The sequence below is a fragment of the Trichosporon asahii genome, assembly GCF_000293215.1.
Source record: "Trichosporon asahii var. asahii CBS 2479 unplaced genomic scaffold scaffold00009, whole genome shotgun sequence".
Lineage (NCBI taxonomy): Eukaryota > Fungi > Basidiomycota > Tremellomycetes > Trichosporonales > Trichosporonaceae > Trichosporon > Trichosporon asahii.
Window position 1 is genome coordinate 1,562,572 of NW_014040915.1, and position 21,294 is coordinate 1,583,865.

The 21,294-nt window shown below is 58.6% G+C and overlaps 13 protein-coding genes across 13 annotated transcripts; 7 read left to right on the forward strand and 6 right to left on the reverse strand.

The window, feature by feature from the left end:
• Positions 1-999: 999 nt before the first annotated feature.
• Positions 1,000-1,581, reverse strand: A1Q1_07350 (2'-5' RNA ligase; the record flags this gene model as incomplete). The annotated part of the gene is made up of 1 exon (XM_014327586.1): positions 1,000-1,581. One exon carries the CDS (start codon positions 1,579-1,581, stop codon positions 1,000-1,002), a length of 582 nt encoding a protein of 193 aa, XP_014183061.1.
• A 635-nt stretch (positions 1,582-2,216) lies between these two features.
• On the forward strand, positions 2,217-2,653 carry A1Q1_07351 (Guanine nucleotide-binding protein subunit gamma; the record flags this gene model as incomplete). The annotated part of the gene is made up of 3 exons (XM_014327587.1): positions 2,217-2,389; positions 2,444-2,550; positions 2,601-2,653. The coding sequence occupies 3 exons, from the start codon at positions 2,217-2,219 to the stop codon at positions 2,651-2,653; spliced, it is 333 nt and encodes a 110-aa protein (XP_014183062.1).
• A 177-nt stretch (positions 2,654-2,830) lies between these two features.
• On the reverse strand, positions 2,831-3,874 carry A1Q1_07352 (pre-mRNA splicing factor; the record flags this gene model as incomplete). Its single annotated transcript, XM_014327588.1, has 1 exon — positions 2,831-3,874. One exon carries the CDS (start codon positions 3,872-3,874, stop codon positions 2,831-2,833), a length of 1,044 nt encoding a protein of 347 aa, XP_014183063.1.
• A 268-nt stretch (positions 3,875-4,142) lies between these two features.
• On the forward strand, positions 4,143-4,877 carry A1Q1_07353 (uncharacterized protein; the record flags this gene model as incomplete). Its single annotated transcript, XM_014327589.1, has 5 exons — positions 4,143-4,152; positions 4,195-4,277; positions 4,426-4,540; positions 4,590-4,654; positions 4,695-4,877. The coding sequence occupies 5 exons, from the start codon at positions 4,143-4,145 to the stop codon at positions 4,875-4,877; spliced, it is 456 nt and encodes a 151-aa protein (XP_014183064.1).
• A 598-nt stretch (positions 4,878-5,475) lies between these two features.
• On the forward strand, positions 5,476-7,003 carry A1Q1_07354 (uroporphyrinogen decarboxylase; the record flags this gene model as incomplete). The annotated part of the gene is made up of 3 exons (XM_014327590.1): positions 5,476-5,641; positions 5,692-6,152; positions 6,218-7,003. 3 exons carry the CDS (start codon positions 5,476-5,478, stop codon positions 7,001-7,003), a joined length of 1,413 nt encoding a protein of 470 aa, XP_014183065.1.
• Positions 7,004-7,194: 191 nt separating this feature from the next.
• Positions 7,195-8,114, reverse strand: A1Q1_07355 (uncharacterized protein; the record flags this gene model as incomplete). Its single annotated transcript, XM_014327591.1, has 3 exons — positions 7,195-7,251; positions 7,316-7,551; positions 8,045-8,114. 3 exons carry the CDS (start codon positions 8,112-8,114, stop codon positions 7,195-7,197), a joined length of 363 nt encoding a protein of 120 aa, XP_014183066.1.
• Positions 8,115-8,520: 406 nt separating this feature from the next.
• Positions 8,521-10,022, forward strand: A1Q1_07356 (uncharacterized protein; the record flags this gene model as incomplete). The annotated part of the gene is made up of 3 exons (XM_014327592.1): positions 8,521-8,760; positions 8,825-9,079; positions 9,117-10,022. The coding sequence occupies 3 exons, from the start codon at positions 8,521-8,523 to the stop codon at positions 10,020-10,022; spliced, it is 1,401 nt and encodes a 466-aa protein (XP_014183067.1).
• A 4,498-nt stretch (positions 10,023-14,520) lies between these two features.
• On the forward strand, positions 14,521-15,356 carry A1Q1_07357 (uncharacterized protein; the record flags this gene model as incomplete). The annotated part of the gene is made up of 3 exons (XM_014327593.1): positions 14,521-14,537; positions 14,620-14,952; positions 15,002-15,356. The coding sequence occupies 3 exons, from the start codon at positions 14,521-14,523 to the stop codon at positions 15,354-15,356; spliced, it is 705 nt and encodes a 234-aa protein (XP_014183068.1).
• A 256-nt stretch (positions 15,357-15,612) lies between these two features.
• Positions 15,613-16,473, forward strand: A1Q1_07358 (uncharacterized protein; the record flags this gene model as incomplete). Its single annotated transcript, XM_014327594.1, has 1 exon — positions 15,613-16,473. The coding sequence occupies one exon, from the start codon at positions 15,613-15,615 to the stop codon at positions 16,471-16,473; it is 861 nt and encodes a 286-aa protein (XP_014183069.1).
• Positions 16,474-16,638: 165 nt separating this feature from the next.
• Positions 16,639-17,437, reverse strand: A1Q1_07359 (uncharacterized protein; the record flags this gene model as incomplete). Its single annotated transcript, XM_014327595.1, has 2 exons — positions 16,639-17,307; positions 17,348-17,437. The coding sequence occupies 2 exons, from the start codon at positions 17,435-17,437 to the stop codon at positions 16,639-16,641; spliced, it is 759 nt and encodes a 252-aa protein (XP_014183070.1).
• A 1,257-nt stretch (positions 17,438-18,694) lies between these two features.
• On the forward strand, positions 18,695-19,206 carry A1Q1_07360 (uncharacterized protein; the record flags this gene model as incomplete). The annotated part of the gene is made up of 3 exons (XM_014327596.1): positions 18,695-18,741; positions 18,788-18,914; positions 18,985-19,206. 3 exons carry the CDS (start codon positions 18,695-18,697, stop codon positions 19,204-19,206), a joined length of 396 nt encoding a protein of 131 aa, XP_014183071.1.
• Positions 19,207-19,632: 426 nt separating this feature from the next.
• Positions 19,633-20,250, reverse strand: A1Q1_07361 (uncharacterized protein; the record flags this gene model as incomplete). The annotated part of the gene is made up of 1 exon (XM_014327597.1): positions 19,633-20,250. One exon carries the CDS (start codon positions 20,248-20,250, stop codon positions 19,633-19,635), a length of 618 nt encoding a protein of 205 aa, XP_014183072.1.
• A 199-nt stretch (positions 20,251-20,449) lies between these two features.
• A1Q1_07362 (uncharacterized protein) lies at positions 20,450-21,240 on the reverse strand (the record flags this gene model as incomplete). The annotated part of the gene is made up of 2 exons (XM_014327598.1): positions 20,450-20,634; positions 20,673-21,240. The coding sequence occupies 2 exons, from the start codon at positions 21,238-21,240 to the stop codon at positions 20,450-20,452; spliced, it is 753 nt and encodes a 250-aa protein (XP_014183073.1).
• Positions 21,241-21,294: the final 54 nt, after the last annotated feature.

Genomic DNA, 21,294 nt, shown 5'->3' on the forward strand with positions numbered 1-21,294 from the left:
ACGGGACCAGCAATCCCGCGAGCTCATTACATAGGTCACAGCTGTGAGCTGCGTAGCCTTTACACAGGAGCTAACATCAGCATCACTGTCATAGTCCTCCAGCCCTAGTTGCTGGCGCTCTGCGCTTCGCAGCCTTTGAAGCATCCGGTGAGCTCCCACGATCGCGAGAAGAGCTTATCACAGGTTTCCAAGTCCTCCACTGCCTCTCTCTTGGTTACTTCTCTGTCGGGCCGCCACCATAAGGTCGAGGCGGCCGGCGAAGGTGAGCAGAGCTGTGGAGACCATCCAACAGAATCCAGTGGCTCCCGCGGGCTGCAGCTGCGTGAGTTCACTGGACTGGCCTACGGAACTGAACGCAGGTTCTAACCACTGCAACCGAGTGATGGTGAGTCACGCGCCTCCCTTTCAGCTGACATCCAGATCCAGGTCAGTTGGTTACGTCCTTGACGGAAAGCTGACAGGCAGAACAGAGCTCCACCCCCCAATAGACTTCAGCTGCATGGTCAGTTTGCTGTTCGAGCTGTATGTTGCCACTCCGAAGCTAATGCCAGGTGTCTCGTCGACGAAGTCACGCCACCAGTGGCAGCCACGTCAAAAGTAAGCTGAGTTGGAACTCCGCGTAGCTGACCGCAGCTTGGTCCCAATGAGGTCGATACGCGGCCGGGCCATGTTCAGTAAAGGCTGTTTTCGTGCTAACGTTCGAGTCGTAAGCTTTGCGATACGCTACCATTCAGCTAACACCAGAGACCTCTCGGTGACCTCTGGGTCAAACGTGTGGCGTCTGATGGTGAGCTCTCCTGATATCCCCCAGGTGGTTGTAGGCGCAGAGCCTGATGGGTGTGTTTCAGTGCTCAGTGCAAGCTGGACATGGCGGCCACCCGCTAAAGGAGCCTCTGTCCAGCCTTCCGGGGCGAGGTGCGTTTCGCGAAGTCATACATATACCATCAGCGTACTTCAGATCTCCCAGGCTTCAAAACCGCCTATGCACACCGAGGTGGCTCAGGTACTCTCGACTTCCACGGTGTTAGGCGGCGCCGACGGCTGACCATGTCCTGATACCACCTCCGCCTCAGTCATGTCCCACTCTCGTATCGGACGATACGTGATCCCTGTCTCCCCTCTCTCCGAGCTGAACAGCGTCAGCTTGTTCGCCTTCCAAGCGAACCCTGGCGGCCGCTTCACTCTCCACGGAGGGCACTCCCTAGCCAGGGTGACATGGGGACTGAACCTCCTCCGATCCACCTTCAGTCCCAGTTCGGCACACCCTTCATTCAGCGCTTTGTGCAGTTCGGCCAGTTCAGGCGGTATTCTTGACGGCGCAAGGTGCAGGATGCCATTTCGCCAGCGCGTTGCTCGGTCAAGCGCTATGTCAAACGGGCGCAGCGGGGCGCGGGCCGCGACTTCGTACAGCGCGTCCAGCGACCCGCGGTCGGCGGGGTATGATCCGAGGAAGACGAGTGTGATGTGCAGATTTGGAGTTGGTTCCGGGCGACCGGGGAAGCGCCGGGAGACGCGCCAGGTATCGATCGCTTGTCGGACCGATGGAGGGAGGTCGATCGCGAAGAAGAGGCGGAGACTCATCGGGGCATGGTGGGTTGGGAGATGTCAAGTTTCGTCTGCTGGATCATGAACGGAATGGTGGTGGAGGGCAATCTTATCTCGCAACCGAGGTACCCGACGTACGCGGCATATCGTCATGCCGCGTCCTTGCTTCTTGCCGTGAGCTAGCCGCACGTCGGAGACCAAGCTCACATCAGGTCACAACACCATGCACTCCGTGTGGAGGCCGGGATTGACAAGGCCAAGTCCTTACAGTCTCGCTGCCGACTGTCATTGTCACAATCGACCCGTGTATCAATCAGTACGCGTGCCGGTGGCGCCGAGGCGGCCAGCCGCGGCCCAGTACTCACGGCAGGTTTTATTGTTCTAAGGCTGCAACCCCTTGCTGTATCCGGCAATGTGACGGGCAAAGTGTCGCAACGCGTGATGCGTGTCGTCGATCGAAGCAATCGGAGACCATTGTGCTCGTCATGGAACATCGCTGCGACCTTCTTTTAGTTCTCCGACTACTCTCTCACCCGAGAGTCAACTAGCACAACTTACTCGACTACCAAGCGGCAACTGGATCACCTTCCAGCATACTCCTCCATCGCTCTCCAATCTTCATCTACTTTCAACAACAGCTCATCGCTCTGCCCACCGAACACGTGATCCCCATGTCCTCCGCCAGCCCCAACATGAACAAGCGTTACTCGCTCCGTGACCAGCCCCTGCGCGGCAAGACGACAACGATGAACCACCTCCGCCTCCGACGGCTTATGGAGCACAACTCTCGCCTGTGGGACGATCTGCAGAGGCCCCGTATTCGCACCAGCGAGGCGAGTCTGAGGTGAGCCCAGGCTCAGTGGTCACAGCTGTGTGAAAGGGACTCCAGAGCTGACAGCAGCATTATCGAGTACTGCAAGACGACCCAGGACCCGCTCATCCCGTCCTTGTGGGGCAAGCTGGAGGATCCGTACGCGCTGCCGAACCAGAACCAGTGCTGCTGTGGTGAGCTGAGCTACGCAAGCATACGGCATAGCTGACAGCTAGTCCAATAGCCCCACCTTACGAAGCGACAGTGAGCAGCTATGATACACATTTCACCAGCTGACTTCAGGCCCGACATACCGATGATAATGATACATACATTTATGCCATACTCCCCCTCTATTCCTTATGAATCTCATGACACTATCCCATCATCTGCGTCAAGCTGTCGGGCGGGCGGACAGTTTGTGAGAATGTCAGCAGACTGTCAGTCAGCTTACAATCCCATCTTCATTCGAGCTCACCGCTTGACGGCCTGGATGTATTTTCGGCTGACCTCGTCGTTGAGGACATGCGCGACGTTGTGCGTGATCTTCGAATCACTCGAACGCTCGTGGATACCGACACTCGTGACACCGAGCGGCCAGGCGGCATTACCGATCGAGAGCTTGAGGTAGCTGTCGTTCGCGTTGCGGTACTCGCGTTTCTGGACAAAGTGCACGATCTCCGCGAGCGAGATGACAACGTCGTTGTCGAGATCGCGGTTGCGCAGCTTCTTGAACAACGGCTTCAGGTTCTGCGCGCTCTGCAGCTGTGTCGTGGACGCAAGCTTCCCCGCCGCGCTCTTCTTAACGTCCTCGGGACGCGCCTCCAGATACTCCTCCCACTCCTTCAGGAGCGCTTTGAAGTTCCAGAAGATGATGGGGTGCAGCTTGTTGAAGTCGGTCTTGATGAGCTCGAGGTCGAGCAGCTCGGACGTGTACTGCTTCGCCTTCTCCTCTGATTTACTCGATGGTTGAGGTGTTCCAGCTCCAGACGCCTCACCGCGCGCCCGTCGTTCCTGCTCTCGCCGGTCGAGATCCTCCTTCGCCTTCTTGAAGTCATTCTGGACCTGCTTCAGCCCGCCGCGCGACTCGCTCTCGAGCTCCAGCGCCTTCAGACGCTTCTTCCGCTCAGAATCTGTCTCGCCGAAGTATCGGATTGGCTCGCCGAACAGTCGCAGTCGGCGAGTGCACTCCTCGGGACTGATCGCGTACCGGTCCTCGCTGTCATCGGCGACTGCCTCGGCAGCCTGCGAGCGCGACTTCTCCGCCTGCTTGTCAGCTTCCGACGGAGATCTCGAGCTCACCTCCTTCCTCATCTTCGTTGCTCGCTCTTCCTGCGCTTCATCGGCTTTGCGCTTCTTGGCTGCTTCGCGCTCCGCCTCACGCCGCTCACACTCGGCACGCTCTGCCTCCTCGCGCAGCCGCTCCTTCTCGCCGCGGGAGAGGTACTTCTCCTCTGGCTTTGCGGGCGCAAAGTCCTTCGATTTCTTCTTGTTGATCTCGGCGAGAAGACCCTCCATCGTTTTGGTTACGCTGATGTAGTGTGTGTTCAGGAAGCAAGGGGGACGAAACGAAACGAAAACAAGCTCAGCTCGAAAGGTGGAGGGCTGGCTTCGGTTGATCTTGATCGAGTGGCCAATGTTCGTCGCGTGGTTCTCGCGCCGGATTACCTAATCCGGTAGCTGGACCGTGAGTCGTCGCTGCCCCTGCCCTGGCACCTGGCGTTCGTCGTGACCTCGCATCATCGCCGTCATTGTCCATCGATCATCTTCCTCTGACGCATTCACAATGGCTAAGAGTAAGCTAGAGGTTCTGAGGTGGTGTAGCTGACACAACACAGTCCCGAGGAGTTTCCGTCTCCTCGAGGAGCTCGAGAAGGGAGAGAAGGGTCTCGGTGACGGTTCGTGCTCGTACGGTCTCAAGGTGAGTGACGGCGCAACCGGTTGCTGCAGACGATGAGCTGGAGCATGACGCAGGGGTACAATCGATGTTGATCAACTGGCGGCTTGTGATAGCCTTCCCAGCTCGCGCGGCATCCTAGATATCGTAGTCTCGCGAAGCTGACATACAGGACGGCGATGACCTCGCAATGTACCAGTGGAACGGCACGATTCTTGGTCCTCCCCACTCTGCCTTCGAGAACCGTATCTTCTCTCTGAGCATCTACTGCGGTGACAAGTACCCTGGTAGGTGTCTGCCTTCAGCTGTCGCGAGACCGGGCTAGCTGACAACCAGATGTCCCGCCCATTGTCCGTTTCGAGAGCCGTATCAACCTTCCCTGTGTTGACCAGAATGGCCTCGTGAGCTGCTCCTGACTTCTGATCTAGCTGACAGAAATAGGTGAACCTTGCGCACGTCCGCTCGCTCGGCAACTGGCGCCGCGAGAACAGCCTCGAGACGATCCTCGTCGAGCTCCGCCGCGAGATGGCGTCCCCGGGCAACCGCAAGACGCCCCAGCCTCCCGAGGGATCCGAGTACCCGCCCCTTGACATTGTCGCGGTCGCGAAGCAGCGCGGCGCTTAGGCGAAGCGTCAAACGTAGGAAGTTTAGCAAGTGTTAGATTCATGCAGTTCATTTTATCAGAGCTGCCCGGTCGGTCGCGCGAGCAGACGCCGTGGGATTATTGTGCGGCGAACTGCTCGTAGAGGCCGCCGCCGAGCCTCTCAGCCATGGCGAGGGAAACACGGGTGAGCGAAGTCTCCTTCGGAGGAGCCGCCTGCGCGGACGTGATGTCGCAAGCACGCAGAAGCCATCGAACAGGTCGGTCTGTCGGTATCAAGTCTCCGAAGCCGCAGGAAGTCAGCACTAGTCGAAGTCAGAGTCACGCAGACGCCCTTTGTTTACATGCACATCTTATATACCAACAGACGTGCGACACCAGGAGTTGCATGCATTACACTCGTCGGCGTCGCAACACGCTCGCACCCAGATGCGGTGACGTTATGGGCCCAGACCTCAGATCCGCCTTGCTTCCTGCCCGCTCCGGGAACCCTAAGGCGTTTACCCGCGACCTCCACCGCGACAGGAGTCACCCTCACCCGACTCTTGGTCATTTTCCGGACGCCTCCTTTTTCGAACGTCAGTCCACCTTCGTCTTTGACAACCTGCCCATCCTTTCATCATGACGACGTACAAGATCCCGGACCTCAAGCTGAACAACTCGTGGCGCGAGCTCCAGAAGGAACTGCCGCATATCAAGAATGACCTCGCGCTCCGCGCCGCCCGCGGCGAAGAGACCCCCCGCGCTCCCGTCTGGGTCATGCGTCAGGCCGGACGATACCTTCCTGGTGAGTGTAGTTCTGGACTGTCACTGCGTTTCACTTGCGGATTAATAAAGAGCGCCTTTTGGACATTGTGCTTTACTACCTGGGCTGCAGCGGTAGTGGCCATTCCTTCCTTGTGAGAGGGAAGGATCGAGGAGGGCGCGCCAAGAGCCATTCGGACCAGCGTGACGCCGCTCCGTTTGAGGATGCCATGTTCCCGAGCAAATACAGCGCATCATCTAGAGGCGCAAACAGTGCTCAGCTACGTTTCTCGTGTCGTGAGCTGACATCAGAATTCCTCGAGGTCCGCAAGCACCACTCGTTCTTCGAGTGCTGCCGCAAGCCCGAGCTGGCGAGCAAGCTCACGCTCCAGCCGATCGACCGGTACCCGAACCTGGACGCGTCGATCATCTTCTGTGACATCCTCGTCGTTCCCCAGGCGCTCGGTATGGAGGTTATCATGGAGCCCTCGAAGGGCCCCGTCCTCCCCGCGCCGCTTAGGAGCCCAGCCGACCTGGCACGCCTGCCGGACGAGGTGAGTTGCTACAGACGCTCTGCTCTCCGATCCCAGGCAGATACTGGCCTGTCCGCTACTTCTAGCAGACAGAAAAAGCTGCAAGCACCGCGAAGAATCCAGCTAACCACCAGGTCGACGTTCAGAAGGAGCTTGGCTACGTCTTCGACGCCGTTACGATGACGCGGAAGGGACTCGCTGGCCGTGTTCCCCTCATCGGCTTCTGCGGTGCCCCCTGGACGCTGATGGCGTACATGTGCGAGGGCGGCGGTTCGAAGACGTTCGAGCACTCCAAGTCGTGGCTCTACAAGTGGCCCGAGGAGGCCAAGGCGCTCCTGCACAAGATCGCCGACGTGTGTGCGGACCTGCTCGTCGGCCAGGTCCTCGCCGGAGCCTCGATGCTCCAGGTCTTCGACTCCTGGGCGGGCGAGCTCACGCCGTACCAGTTCGAGACCTTCGCTCTTCCTCCCCTCGTTCACATCAGCCGCAAGGTCAACTACGTGCTCACGCACCTCGGCCACCCGACCGTGCCGATGATCCTGTTCCCGCGCAACGTGCACTCGCCCCAGAGCCTTGCGCTCCTCAAGCCTGAGAGCATCGGGTACAATGTCATCGGGCTCGACCAGGGCCTCGACCCCGTCGAGGCCAAGAAGGCCCTGCCCGGCATGAACCTCCAGGGCAACTTCGACCCGGCCATTCTGTACGGCGGCAAGGAGGGAATTGAGAAGGAGGTCGAGCGCGTGTGCAAGCGCTTCCACCAGAACAGCGGGGGCTGGATCGCCAACCTCGGCCACGGCATTACGCCCAACGTCAAGCCCGAGGACATGGGGTGGTTCCTCGAGTGCGTGCACAAGTACTCCAAGCGCAACTAGGCCGAACTCGCGAACACAGCGAGCGAGCGAATGGAGTGGCTGTAGAGTATGAGTGTGAGGTTTTCCGATAGACAAAATGAACGGGTTCCGGACAGTATGTAGCGCAAGCAGACCGCAGACCGCAGACCGCGATGCAACCATTCACCACTTGATTCGAACAGGAGCTGCATCTATAATAGTAACACACAAATCTAAGGGCCGTCGGTGATGTAGGTCGCGCCTCCGGACTGCCATGTCAGCTTTGACTCCTGCAGCACGACAGCTGTGCGACCTCGTACGAAACTCAGATCACACTGTCCACTTAGTACTCACCATAACGGCGTCGATCTCGGCGTCCGAGAACTCGCGCTGCTGCCAGAGGTACGACGGCGCCTCCCAGTCCTCAAAGTCGGCCGGTTTTGACGACTCCTTGTACAGGGGGATGGCACCAGCGACGGGTCCGGACGAGACAGAGGCGCCAGCGGCGGAGGAGAACTTCTTCAGGAAGTCGTCAAACGAGGCCTGGATCTCCTTCGGCGCGAGGGGGTGGACGGCGGGCTTGGCCGCGGCTGGGGTTAGTTGAGCTCTAAACCTGGTAACTGGGGAAGGTGACGGAGACGACGGAGCCGGAGGAAGGTGCTGAGTCGTGGGAGCAGGCACGGGTAAACCGTATCACACCGCCGGGTCGCACACCAAGAGAGCTCAAGGTCGCAGCACACATCGAGGAAACACAGCGAACAACAGGAAGACAGGCATGGCAGCTCTCCGCGGAGAAGGAGGACGGTGTTGCCTTCGTCTTGTAGCACGGTGGAGATCAAAATCTTTGACCAACAACAAACGCCACCGATGGCTAGTCACCGTCCCCCGCATGCTTCGTGCGCAACGGTCCCCCGCGCGGTATTGTGTGCTTCTTTTCTCCGCTGCTGTGTGCTTCCGGTGTTGTTGAGTGATGGTGTCGGCGGCGTCGGCAGTGATTTCGGAAATGAGGTCCGCGACCCTCAGCTCATTTGCGCCTTCCTCTGTCGCGATGTCCGTGTCGTCATGCTCGCAGTGACGACTTACAGGTGGGCCATGACCTCTTTCCGAGGAACTTGATGAGGGGGTTGCGGGCGCGGACGGCGGAGGCGAACATGGTGGGTTGTGTTTTTGGGAGAGGAGGTGGTGGTGCAGAGACAAGAATCGGTGGTGAGCTCGATGTCTGCTGTGACGACGTTGGTTGCTCAGGTTGCTCAGGTCACGGGATGGCTTCTGGGGCGGCGGCGGGGGTGGAGTCACGGCGAAACGGTCAACCGTGCATCTCCTTCAACGGAATTCGCCGGCCTCAGCGCCGATGCAATGATGACTAGGCGCGGGGTGTCTGCGGACGCCTGCGACCACGTGTTTGCAAGCCTATTCAGGTGACCTCATCGAAAACAATCTGGCCATGCTTTCGCGTCCACCGACGCCTCCGCCAGGTTCGCCGCGCAGCATCGTTTGCATCGTCCTCTGCACCTTCCTTCGGCTCCGTACCTCCAGAGACATCCAAAAAGAGAGCAACCATGGCCGACGCTCTCCGAGGTACCGACCTCAACCAGGACCGCCGCTTCAAGGACAAGGAGGCGCTTGCAATCAAGTCCTCGACCTTCCCCGAGCACTTTGACCGCAAAGTCGACCTACGCAAGGTCAATATTGGTGTCCTCCGCCCCTGGATCGCGAAGAAGATTACAGAGCTCATGAAGTTCGAAGATGACGTGGTCATCGAGTATGTCTACTCCATGCTTGAAGACAAGAGCAAGCCAGTGAGTCACGCTTAGATCCAATATGCGGCAGCTCGCGAAGTTGTTACAAGGTAGCTGACGACAGTTCCCGGACCCACGCAAGATCCAGGTCAACCTTGTCGGATTTATGGACAAGTACGGCGCTGCTTCGTTCACGTCCGAGCTCTGGCGCCTCCTCCTCAGCGCCCAGGAGACTGTTGGCGGTGTCCCTGCCGAGTTCATCGAGGCGAAGAAGCGCGAGCTGGAGGAGCAAGCGCGCAACACTCCCCAGGGCAGCATGGACGACATGATGCGCCAGCGCAGGGAGATGATGGATGCTCAAGGAGGATACGACCGAAGGGTAAGCTGAGAGCTCAGTGTGCCAGCTGACATTTCAGGACGACCGTGATCGCCGCGGAGGACGGGGCGGATGGGACCGTGATCGCCGAGGCGGAGATCGCGGAGGCTATGGTCGCGACCGGGACGGAGGCTACGGACGTCGGGATGGTGGCTATGGACAGCGCGACGGAGGCTGGGGCCAGCGCCAGCGGGACAGCAGCTATGGCGGACGTGAGCGTGACAGTGGGTACGGCGGACGGGAGAGGGACAGCGGCTACGGAGGACACGAGCGGGACAGCGGATACGGACGAGACCGCGAGCGCGAGCGGGATAGCGGATACTCGCGCCGCGACGATCGCGACAGGGAATACCGCCGCCGCGACGAGTCTCCTCGCAAGCGCCGTGACGACTCCCCGCCGAGAAGGCGTGACGACTCGCCTCCGCCGCGCCGGAGACGCGAGCGCGAGGACACTCCTCCTCGCAATCGTCGCGACGACACTCCTCCTCGCTCCTCTCGCCGCGATGACACGCCTCCGCGCTCTTCTCGTCGAGACGACTCCACCCCTCCCCGCTCGCGCCGGCGCGACGACTCGACTCCTCCCCGCCGGAAGCGTGATGACTCGACTCCCCCGCGCAGGAAGCGCGACGACGACACGCCTCCGCATCGGAAAAGGGATGACTCGACGCCTCCTCGCCGAAAGAGGGATGACTCGACGCCTCCTCGGCGCAAGCGCGACGACTCGACCCCTCCTCGAAAGCGAGACGACACCCCCCCTCGTTGGCGTGAGGACTCGACCCCGCCCCGTCGGAAGAGGGACGACGACACCCCGCCCAGAAGGGAGGAGAGGGAGGACACCCCGCCCCGCCGCAAGCGGGCCGAGGACACGCCGCCGCGCGAGCCCTCCCCGCTGAAAAAGAAGGAGCGCAAGCTCGAGGGCAAGCTGGCCGCGAGCAAGTGGGCGTAGAGAGGGAGGACAGGGGATGTATCATGTGACTCACTGCGAGTGTGCGAGATCTGGAGCGACGAGGCAACGGTGCGATGGGGCGCAATGGGACACTGACACGGATTGACACCACACGACTGACACGCTCTCATCGTCACACTGACTTCTCTTGCTTTCTCACACTTCTCCATCTCACATCCTCGGACGTTTGGCATGTTCCCAGCGTCCCAGGCCATTCAATCGTCCACTGTCGAACACACCTTCAGCACTCGTTATCGGCAGAGGTGAGCTGAGAGGTCATCACCGTCAATGCAGCTAATCTTTGCAGAGGACATGTGAGCTATTCGGACCATGCACAAAGCTAATGGCAGTGTGAGCTGTGCGATTCTGCAACCAGCTCACCGCAGCCGGAGTGTAAGCTTTCAAACCTCGCCTGGAGCTGACTCCAGTTCGGACACAGGGGTACGGCTGCGGACGAGGCTGCTGGCTGTCCGCAAACCGGCATCGGATCGGTGAGCTGTCCGGTTAGGTCAGATAGCTTATATCAGTCCGCGGTTCAGTCACTTGTGAGCTTCAACTATTGGGCCGCACAGCCGATCCCAGCTATCATCGACTACGTTGTCGCTCAGCTAATGCCAGTTGTGAGCGACGGCCGGTCGGGCGCTGTAAGCTGGCGGCCCTGTTGCCGTATAGCTGATGTCAGACGGTGTGTGCTGGGCCAGCCCTACGAGCGTGGATCTGGCTGGCGGCAGTCCCAGAATATGTTTGTAAGCTGCTGACACCCCCGCAGTCAGAAGCTAAAGTCAGCGAGATTGCGGGCGTGAGCTAGCCGCCTACTTCTCTGAGAGCTGACAGGCAGCCGAGCACGGCAGCCAGACCATGAGCGTGAATCAGACGTGGGCTGCTGAGCACAGTATTTGGAAGCTGATAACAGCCTCAACAGCGTTGCTGTAAGCTACGGCGTCATCGGATATGAGCTTACGGCAGAGTAGTGGTGGGGCTCAGTACTGCTACATGGTCAGCTGCCTGCGAGCTCAAGCTGATAACAGGTGACAAGGCGAGCAAGTGACTGGCTGTCTCGGAGTTTGCCAGCTAACAACACCCCGCTATGGTGATCTGTACCGTGAGCTTCCGAGGGGCCCCTTGTTGAGCTGACCACTGATCCAGTCAGCAGCACCCCAACGCACCATCGTATGCTGCGAGGTTGGGCTCAGTACTGTAGCTCATGACAGGGGCCGCCCTCGGGCTGCGTCGTGAACTCTCCACGATCCCGAGACCTCGTGACCTCTGGCGTCTGAGCCTTCGGCTCATGCGGTAAGCTTCTTTTACCCAGGAAGGAGAGCTGACTTCAGAACTTCAGACTCAGGACGCAACGCCACCTGGCAAGTTACGGAAGGGTCGAATAGCTTACAGCAGCGTGTCGACCACTGCCCCCTTTCGTGAGCTGAGTAGTGGACGTTTCATACATTACAGTCCAGAAGACATTGTGAGCTCAAATGAGCTAGGCTAGAGCTTACCTCAGGGGGCGCGGCAAAGTTGAAGCGTAGGCTGTGACTTCCTGTAACAGCTGATGTCAGCCTTGCTCCCTGGGTGATTGCGGGTGAGCTGCCCAAGGGGAGCCTTACAGCTGACACCAGATCAGCGCCTTGCTTTGGCTCCAGTGGACTACACGATTCACCGAGGGAGCTGACTCCAGAGTCGAGCGAGGTGCTTCTCAGTCAGCTGTTCTGAGGTTTCCGTTAGCTGACGACAGTACAGAGTGCGCTGTCATTACTCGTGAGCTTTCGTGTTGTGTGCTAAGCTGATAGCAGGACCCACGCCAACGTGGCCGTCACGATCGTCCATCGTACGCTGTTGTAAACGTGTCGGACAAAACCGACCTTGTCTGCGGTTAATAGTCCGTGGGCACGTAAACTGTCCGCCACTGAGAGCTGATGACAGCCCGATATTCAAGTTTACACGTACAGTAAGCTGTCCGCGTTTCTTTGCCGAAGCTGACATTAGTGCGACTGTTTCTGCCATTTGCATTGTAGGCTACATCGATGTTGTAGCTCCGCGAGCTGATTCCGGCTTCCTGCCCATAGAAGCGCAAAGTCAGCGAGCACGACTCTGCGAGCTACTAATTCGGCCGTCTTCTTTGTATCAGTGCGGCCACACGGTGGTGAGCTACGCCGCGCCACCCACACAGCGACGAACTCATGCCAGGGTGAACAATGTCACGAGTCCGTAAGCTAGCCAAAGCATGGCGAGCAGACAGACCAAGCTAGGCGCCGCCTCCGTTCGATCGGTGAGGTGAAAGAACGGGCGGGGAGCCGACGACAGCCTCATCATCGGGCTCCATGCTTAGCTGTGCGGTCGGCTGTAGGAGCTAATACCAGGACGATTGCTCGAACCGGCCTGCACTAGTAAGCTACAATGCGAACCTGTTTGAAGCTGACCTCAGCGTCTTGAATGCGCCGACGTGTCTCTGTGAGGTTTGTATTATTTCTTCGAGGTCACTTGTCAGTTGGCGAGCGAGGGAACTTAAGCTGATTCCAGTTCACCAACACCGGCTACATTGTGAGCTTCGTACGTTGCGTCGCGGCTAGCTCGCTCCAGAGCTGCGCATTCATCCAGGGACTGATGAAGTCCAACGTCCAGCTGAACACAGTCTTCTCCGAGCTGCCGGTGAGCTATGATGTCCGTTTCCAAGGAGGCATAAGAGCTAACAGCAGAAAGGAGTCTTGGCCGTATGCTCTCTTGTGCTTCTTTAGCGACCTCAGCGTCTGCGACTGGGTGGGACTCGATGAGGACGGTGAGCTAGAACTATGTTATTTCAGCTGACTATAGAGCGACTCATCGGTCCCAGAATAATAAACGGTTAGCTGTCCTGACTGTCGTTTCGAGCTGACTGTTGCAGTAACCCAATGCAAGCTTCTCGTCTGGTGAGCTGAGTGGCCCCCCTCTTCGCGACAGCTGACGACAGTCGACAAGCAGGTCGCGTCGACTTGGATTCTGCGCTGGTTCGCCCAGTCTCCGGCTGTGCTCGGCAGGTATCTGGTATGCTTTCGGTTGGCTCTCCAGCTGATAAAGCAGTCATGATGCGGCTTCGCCTCGAAGGGATCTACGTGCGCTGCGAGAAGCCTCCTGTAGCTGACAACAGGCTCAAGTGCAATGCTCAAGGTGAGTTAGACTAGCCGCTCATGTACAGAAGTCAGCTGATAACAGTGGGAATCCGCGCTCTCGAACGCACGGTTATTCCAAATCTCTGTGTTCATGTTTCTGTGAGCTGTCCGGGACTCCGAACGACTGACACCAGCCGCGTCCGTCAATCAGCACCTTCGCGGAGGTTAGCTAGCATGTGACTCTCTTTAGCTGACGGCAGGGCCAGCTGCTGGCTGCAAGGTCATGAGACCGATTCAGACGGACTGTTGGTAAGCTGTGGCATGCTAACGCAGCTGACAGTAGCGCATGTTAGGTGTGTCCCGTGAGCTACCATTTCCTATCCGTCCTAGCTCATGCCAGACCTCTTTCCTCGATTCGAGCGAGCAGTGGAGACATGCCGGCAGCAACCAACATTCCGGTTGCAGGAATGGGACTGTGTTGCACGGCCGCGGGCATGGCACCGTTGGGACGTAAGCTCAAGGTCAGCTCCTCGGGTGACCGACAGCCCACGGGTACTTGCTTCGAGACCCCGATCGTGTAGCTGACAGCAAGTTTCGCCCTCATCGACCTATCCTGCGATGGCTTTGCTGTACATGGCCCCCAGTCGCTGACCTTACGTTGTCATGTGAGCTCGACCACCTCTAGCCGGCGGCTATTTGGAAGGCCGAATCTCTTCTCTCTGATGCTCGTGAGCTAGAAATTTCGGCGAAGCTGAGGTTCAGACCGTACATACCTTATGACGCGGGCAGTCCTAGCACTGTTCCCCTTCAAGCGGTGAGCTTAGACTGTCTGCCAGCAGAGCTGATGTCAGACCATCGGCGAGCTACTCGGTGGTTGCGTCATTCAAGTTAACGAACAGATAGCCTGCCATGGTGCGGCGAGATGTAAGCTTTGACGCGTCGCACAGCTGACAGCAGTCAACAGTTCGCCAAGTCAGCTTTAGAGCAGCGTTAGCAAGCTGACGGGCAGGCCAACTGGCTGTGACATACGAATACACGCCGTCGCTTCGTCTGTTGAGCCTGCAGTGAGCGGGAGGGTCAAAATGCCGCCTGCTGCGTCAAGATGTTCCCAGACACTAGCCTGCAATGCGTGAGCTGCGAAGCCATTGTAGTCCACGAGCTCACGCCAGGACGAAAGCAGTACCGAAACCTCGCATAGCTCATCACCAGATGTACGTAGACGGGCGCGCTACAGCGAGCTTCCGTTGAAAAGCCACCTCGTTAGGGGGAGCCGGAGCTGCCCATTGACGGAGCTAACGGACAGCATACGAGGCAAACGAGACAACTTGGTAAGCTTCTGATGGCTTACGGTAAGCTGGCCGCAGGCACAGAACCCATGCCGCGTTTGAGTCTGATCGCGGAAGCGTGAGCCGACAATGGACGTGTTCGAAGGGTGAGTGTGTGGATGTGAGTAAATGGAAGTGATACTGTTCGAGATGCAAGTTTTGCCCCAAGTTTGGTGCCGCTCGGTATAGGTCTGGCCGCGGTCGTAAGCCTCTCCCCCCTCAGGCTCTTTGGATCTTCCGCATCACCGAGGATTCACCGCCTACCATGAATACCTCGCCGAAGTGCCCAAAGACGACAACAACCGACCCCACAGTCGACGCAGCCAAAGAGCGCCTCCGGCACGTCATCAGCTCCGGCGCGGGATCCAACCATCACCTGCAGGTAGCGCTTCGTCTGCTGAACTCTGACGAAGGCCGCGAGTACAGCGATAAGTGTGACCGGTGTCAAGCCGAGGGTGTCCTATGCTGGGCTAAAGAGGATGCCAGTGGTGAGCTGAAGAGTAATCAAGAGCTGACATGCAGGTAAGCGGGGGAAGTGCGTGCTGTGCAAGCGAAGCGCGAAGCCTTGCAGCGCAGCGCCCCAACCTCCAAAATCTAAAAACCAAAGGGACGGGGGTGGTACCGCCCCAGAGCAACGAGTCGCCATAACGGCTGCTCAGCTTGAGCTCCTCCGACAGGTGGTCCGCAATAGCGAGGGCATGCTGGACATGCTCGCACCCACTGTGAGCGACACCCTCTTGTCCCGGATGGACTTCCGCACGGCACAGAACACGGTGGAAGGTGCAAAGCGTGTCATCGATGAACTGTCGAAGCAAATGAACGAAGGCGGCGGAGGTCACGTCGAAGTTGATGGCGAAGCAGGCTACGAAGCAGGCGAAGTGGACGACGAAGCGGACGAAGCCGACGTCGAAGGCCAGTTAATTTAGCGGGTTCGTCGATCAGGGACGTGCGCGTCCCCGCGGGGTGGGCGTTTCGGTTCCGAAGTTGTCCGTGTCGTCATCGCCTGACTCGCGACGCCTTCCGCACCGCCCATCGCTTGGAATTGACTTTGACTTTGACTTTCGCTTTTCGTCCTCTTCTCATCACCTCTCTCCAAAACGATCTCACCTACGACACAGCGAGATTGACAAACTCAACCTGGTATCCTCTTCTTCTCTTCCTCAACACTTCACGCCTACCACCATGACTACCCCTAACGAGATCGTCTTCTACGACATTGCCATGGCGCCCCCGCGCAACAAGACGGTCTGCTCGCCTAACCCGTGGAAGACCCGTCTTGCGCTCAACTTCAAGAAGACGCCTTACAACACCGTCTGGGTTCCGCTCCCATCGATCAGCAAGGTGCGCCAGGGTCTCAAGGTCCCCGCCTGCCGCAAGTTTATGGACGGCACCGACTTTTACACCCTCCCCATCATCGAGGACCCGGCGACGGGCAAGCTCGTCGGCGACTCCTACGACATCGCCGTCTACCTGGACCAGCAGTACCCTCAGTCTGGCGGCGATCTGTTTCCCGACATCCAGATCGACTACAAGCTCGAGAAGGACATCCCGATCCTCGTCCCCCTGACCGACTGCAGCGGCTCTCCGCACCCTCAGTATGCTGCTTTCAACATGAACGTCGACGCAACGTTCACCCCTTACGTCGGTCTCGGTACGCTCAACTTCCCCTTCGACCCGACTACTGCCGAGCAGACGCACGCCGAGTTCGTTCGCCGCGCCAGCGTCGCGGGTATCACGAGCTGGGAGCAGTTTGAGATGAAGGGCGAGGTCCGCCAGAACACCCTCCAGGCGTTCGAAAAGGCCACCTCAGGCCTTGCGAAGCTGTACCAGGAGACGCCTGGCCCCTTCCTCACTGACAAGCCGTGCTACGCCGACTTCATCGTTGACGGATGGCTCCAGTGCCTCTCTGTCATCCTCCCCAAGGACGAGTGGAAGATGCTCCGCTCCTGGCACAACGGCACCTTTGGCAAGCTCTTCGACGCGCTCGCGCCGTACAAGCACGTTGACGAGGAAACCGACTTCACCTTCTCCGAGGGTGCCTAAACTCGCGCAAACGGTCCTCTCAAACCAAAAGTAGAACTCTAGAAGACATGGATACAACACTGCATTGATTCGAGAACCAATGCATCGCCTCCGCGACAACACGCCCATCGCAGGTCTGCGACACGATTGTTTACATCTTGGCTACTAACTACTGAAGCATCGCGACTACGCCTGGCCCATCGGCTGCTTGGACACAGAGTTGTTCAGGGAGATGTCGTCATCGAAGGGGTTGCTCGTCCTCCTCCGCTGGTGGAGGTTGTAGCTAGAGCGAGAGAAGAAGACGCATCCTCCAAACTTCAGACCCAGCAACACCAGCCCACAGGCCACAAGCGTCACCGCTGCGCCAATGAAGCCGGCTCCGACCGGCGACACTTTCTGCTTACTCTTCACGACCTCGGTGTTCGTGCTCGTGTTCTCGTCGACGCGGATAAAGCTCGAGTTGCGACAATCGAGGTGGCTAGGCGGGTCGTATGCGTGGTCGCTCGTGAGGTGCAGGTCGACGCACGAGTACATCGTCTGCTTCGTGACGTCGTCATGGTACTGCAACTGCACGGTAACTTCCTCGCCTCGCTGAACGCCGACGTCGGCAAAGTTGATCGGGTCGTCGAGACAAATACTCCCCGCTGTCGCCTTTTCGAGCTTCTGAAACAGGTGCGCGTCGCTCATGTCAGGGTTCTTGGACCAGGAGAGCCGCACGTCGCTGACGTCGTTCTCGACTTGCATGTAGAAGTCTGCAAGCATGCCCCAGTACTGGTGCTCCTTGCCTGCGAAGGAGATACCACCACAGGGGCCCTCGGTCGCCTTCGCGGAATCGTAGCCGCGAGGCTTCGGCTCCTGCTTTGTCAGCCGGCGAAGCAGTAGGAGGATGACTCACAAGAAAACCGGCTTTGCCCTGACTCTGACGAAAGAGCAGGAGCGGATTGGCGACGACACTAGTCGCGAGAAGAGCGTAGAGGACTATCATCTTGGTGAGACTTTTGGAATGGCTACTGAGCGCAGTGGGCTTGAGGGATGGAAGCGGGCGGGAACGATTCACTGGAGAGTAATATACTGGCTAAGATGGAGGGAGATGGGGAAAGACAAGTGTTGACCCGCTCCAGTTCTTCGACTTTGGGGCGCCCACTTGGCTTCGGCCCTCGTGCGCTGATGACATGAGATTCGAAGGGTTCAACTTCATCGGCCGTCATGTCCGCTGCCGCCCATGTGATATCCTGTTGTCGTCGGAAGGGCTCGCGGCCATATTGGCGCTCTCCTTCATCAAGGGAAGTACGTCTTGCTCTCCTTAGATGCCTTCGGCGGCTGCCTGCCCGCCAATCCGAACTTTACGCGCGAACCGGTCGGCTGAAAGCCTCAACTCTGTTTACACTCATGTCAGATCGATTGGGGGGCCGAGGCGTTGGCTCCTCGGAGACATCGGCGGAGCATATTGCTCAGCATCTGACACTCTCAGCGCAGCAGCCGCGATGCAGCTTGTTCTTGGCGGGGACTGGATTTCAGCAACTTTGAAGCAGCGACACGAGCCATCACAAGATATCGGCCGACACTAAGCGACGCTGCCGAGGAGCCGCAGCTGGTTGGCCGATGGACGCCGATGTCACTGACGCCGAGCCGTCGTCCGGTATCAGATAAGGCCAAGCCCGCCAAGCCGAACCCAAATGCGGCTAGTCCTGACACCTCGTGCTCGCCTGACATCAGCAACGGGTCCGAAGCCAGGTGAGGAAGGCCCCATCTTATCTGATAAAATCGAGGTTCGTATATCCGCCCTGATTTCGCCAAGAACACGCCTGGGGCCAACGTGCCTGCCGAGAATGACTGTCTTCCCACAGACGTCGATTCCGCATCTTGTGCACCGATGCGCCGGCAGTTCCGAAGCTCCTGGATTGACCTCAAACATGTCTCCAAACTATCGCCCAACTCAATATGTCATGGGTCGCCGAGTTGCATCGGACTTGGAAGACTGCCGAAAGAACGCGATGCGGCCAAGTGGCCGATACGGCGGTCCACTGAGATATCGCAATCATCCAGCCTGGACACGACCCCAGAAATGTCATGTCTGCGCGTCGGCCGATCAGCTCACGTCAGACTGACACTCTCTATGCCGATTCTGCCCACTCGGACCGACGATTCCCCTCCTCCTCCTGGAGCACTGGCACTGTATAAGTGTCGAGAGAAGGGAGCCCTCGCAAGTCCCCCAAGCCTCACTCACGCAAACCAGTCCGAAATGAAGTTCACGCTCGTCGCCCTCACCGCCGCCACGGCCGCCCTCGCGTAAGTCTCTCCGTCCGACATCACTGACTCTCAAGCCAGACGGCAGACCAGTTCTCGCAGTGCCAGCTCGGCTGTGCGGCCGAGAAGGCTCAGGAGATCTGCAAGACCTCAGACTGGAACAACACCGACTGCCTGTGCACTGCCGACTTCCAGCAGTCCGTCAAGGTGTGCCTGTACCGACATGACGACGACTGCAACACGCACGTCGCGCCGTGGTTCGAAAACGTCCGCGGGACGTGTAAGGAGAAGGGCGTCGAGATCAAGAACGCGACCAAGAACTGGAGCAAGGCCAACAACGGCGGCGACGGACCCAACACGGCCCCCGTCGAGGGGAACGGGAACGGAAACCCGACTACCAGCGCTGCTGCCGCCGCGGCGGAGACTAAGAAGGACGGTGGGGCCACGCACGCCTCTGTCGGAGCTGCTGCGCTTCTCGTCGTCGGCGCTGTCGCTGCTGCCCTCTAAGCGCAGAGTTACTAGAAGTAGATGAGGGACGGTTAGAAATGCAGATGACATCCAATTTCATATATGTTGCGCTGGATGGATGTGTTGACCAAGGATAACGGCGCAAGGGTTGATAGGGACAGCGGTGGCCATGCTGCCTCTCAGTACCTCTGCGGTGATGACCAGTCATAGATCTGGACCGAGGGGCGGACTAGGGTTTCAGGGGGTTCCAGAAGTCTGTCTCGATGGCGAACTCCTTCTCCCCTATCTCGGAGGTGTACTGCTCAAACGTCAACACACGCTGATTGGGTATACCGCCAAAGTAGCAGGGGTACCCGGTGACGAAGGTGGTTATCAGGTTGTCATACCACGAGTGCTGCTCATGGAGGCCGGCGCACTCCTTGAACCAATTGTGAATCCTGATCACTCCGAGTCAGCATGCCCACCTCACCCAGGTCGCTCACGATACTCTTCCGCCGTCTTTCGCTGCCATCCTGGCTCATCCCATGCATGAAAGATGAACACCAACTCCCCGACTTCGAAGCCGGGGAGGCGGCAGTCCGCCCCCGGTGCCGCGAGGTAGGGGAACGAGCCGCGATAGTTGACAACGAGTTTATCGATGCGACGTGCAATGCTCAGAGCGAAGTGGTTGTCGAATACGAGGCGGGAGCAACCGTACCCAGCAAGCGGTGGGATCTTCGGCGCGATGAGTACCGGAGGGCGAAGCCGAGGTAGGCGCATGGTGTGTACCATGATGTCGGGATCTACCTTTTCGCCCAGCACGCCCGCAGCAAGGTCGAGGATGCGACTGAACTTGAGAAAAAGCGGGTCAGAAGTCTGAGCCCACGTGTCGGACAGTGTCTGGAAGCTGTAAGTCTGCGTTGAGATACCGGAGCTGGTCTGCTTTCGCCAGGTGGAGAAGTCACGCAGGTGGTGGAGCTCCGCACATGCCCTGCGGCGCCAGTCTCGACATGCGGTGCCCAGCGCCGCTAGAGATTCTGGAGGCGCGAATGCAAAGATGAGGTCGACGATGTGCGGGAACCCTAGGTGGTCGATTGTCGCCATGATGAGTGTTCGACGTTGAGGTGACCACATATGGACGAAGTCGCAATAACAGAGCCTCCACTCCGCACACGGACCGGCCAGGGCGAGGTAGGCACGAAACCAGATCGAGTCACGAATTCGACGCTCGAGTCATCGTCTTCCATAGAGCGGCGATCGCTTACATAGCACATTGTGTTTAACGATCAACTGAACGAGGGAGCTATGGATACAGGCGGGAGTCGAAGTCGGTCTCTATCGCAAACTCCTTCTCCCCGACCTTCGCACGGTATTCCTCCACGGTCATGAGTGTAAAATCAGGGTGCCCCCTGACCGTTTCGTGGTGCTCAAGGGGAGCGACATAGGTGACCTTGGCGGGCTCTCTTGCCCTGAGGTAGACCTGATGCGCTGGTCGTTAGCGTTGAATACCGTGCGACCATCCTTACCCCATGCAGCGGTAATGAGCGGCTTTCCGCCGTGAACAATGAACACAAGCTCGTTGACGCGGGGACCATGGTTGCCCATGATGTGGAATCTGTCGTTGCGATAGTTGACAACTAGCTTGGCAATGTCGTCATGGTATGGAGCCTCCGCGTCGAAGTGGTGGTCGAACACCAGGCGGGCGGGTGCCAGGGCTGTCGGTGGCCCGTTGCGCCGGGGGCTGCAATGAGGGTAGAGGAATCTCAACGTGTCGATCCTGATGTTGATCGGCGGCCATTTGTACACCTTGGGACCGAGGTCGACGATCTCAGTGCTGTCGTACCCAACCAACTTCGACACGGAACATCGCTTCCTGCTTGCTGTCTGGTAGCGATAGCGGTATGTTCTCTTCCCCTCTTCGACGTCTTCAGCCCTCACTTCGGCCCAGAAGTTGCGAAGGTGGTAGAACTCAGCGTCCACCCTAGTCCGCCACTCGCGGCAGACATGCCTCAAGACGAGCAACGACTTGAACGGCGCGTAGACGAAGATGAGGTCGACGAGGTGGGGGAAGCTCAGGTGGTCGAAGCCCGTCATGGTCAGTGCGATGTTGAGATCTGTCAGTGTCTCTTTGTCTGCAAAATGCAGAAG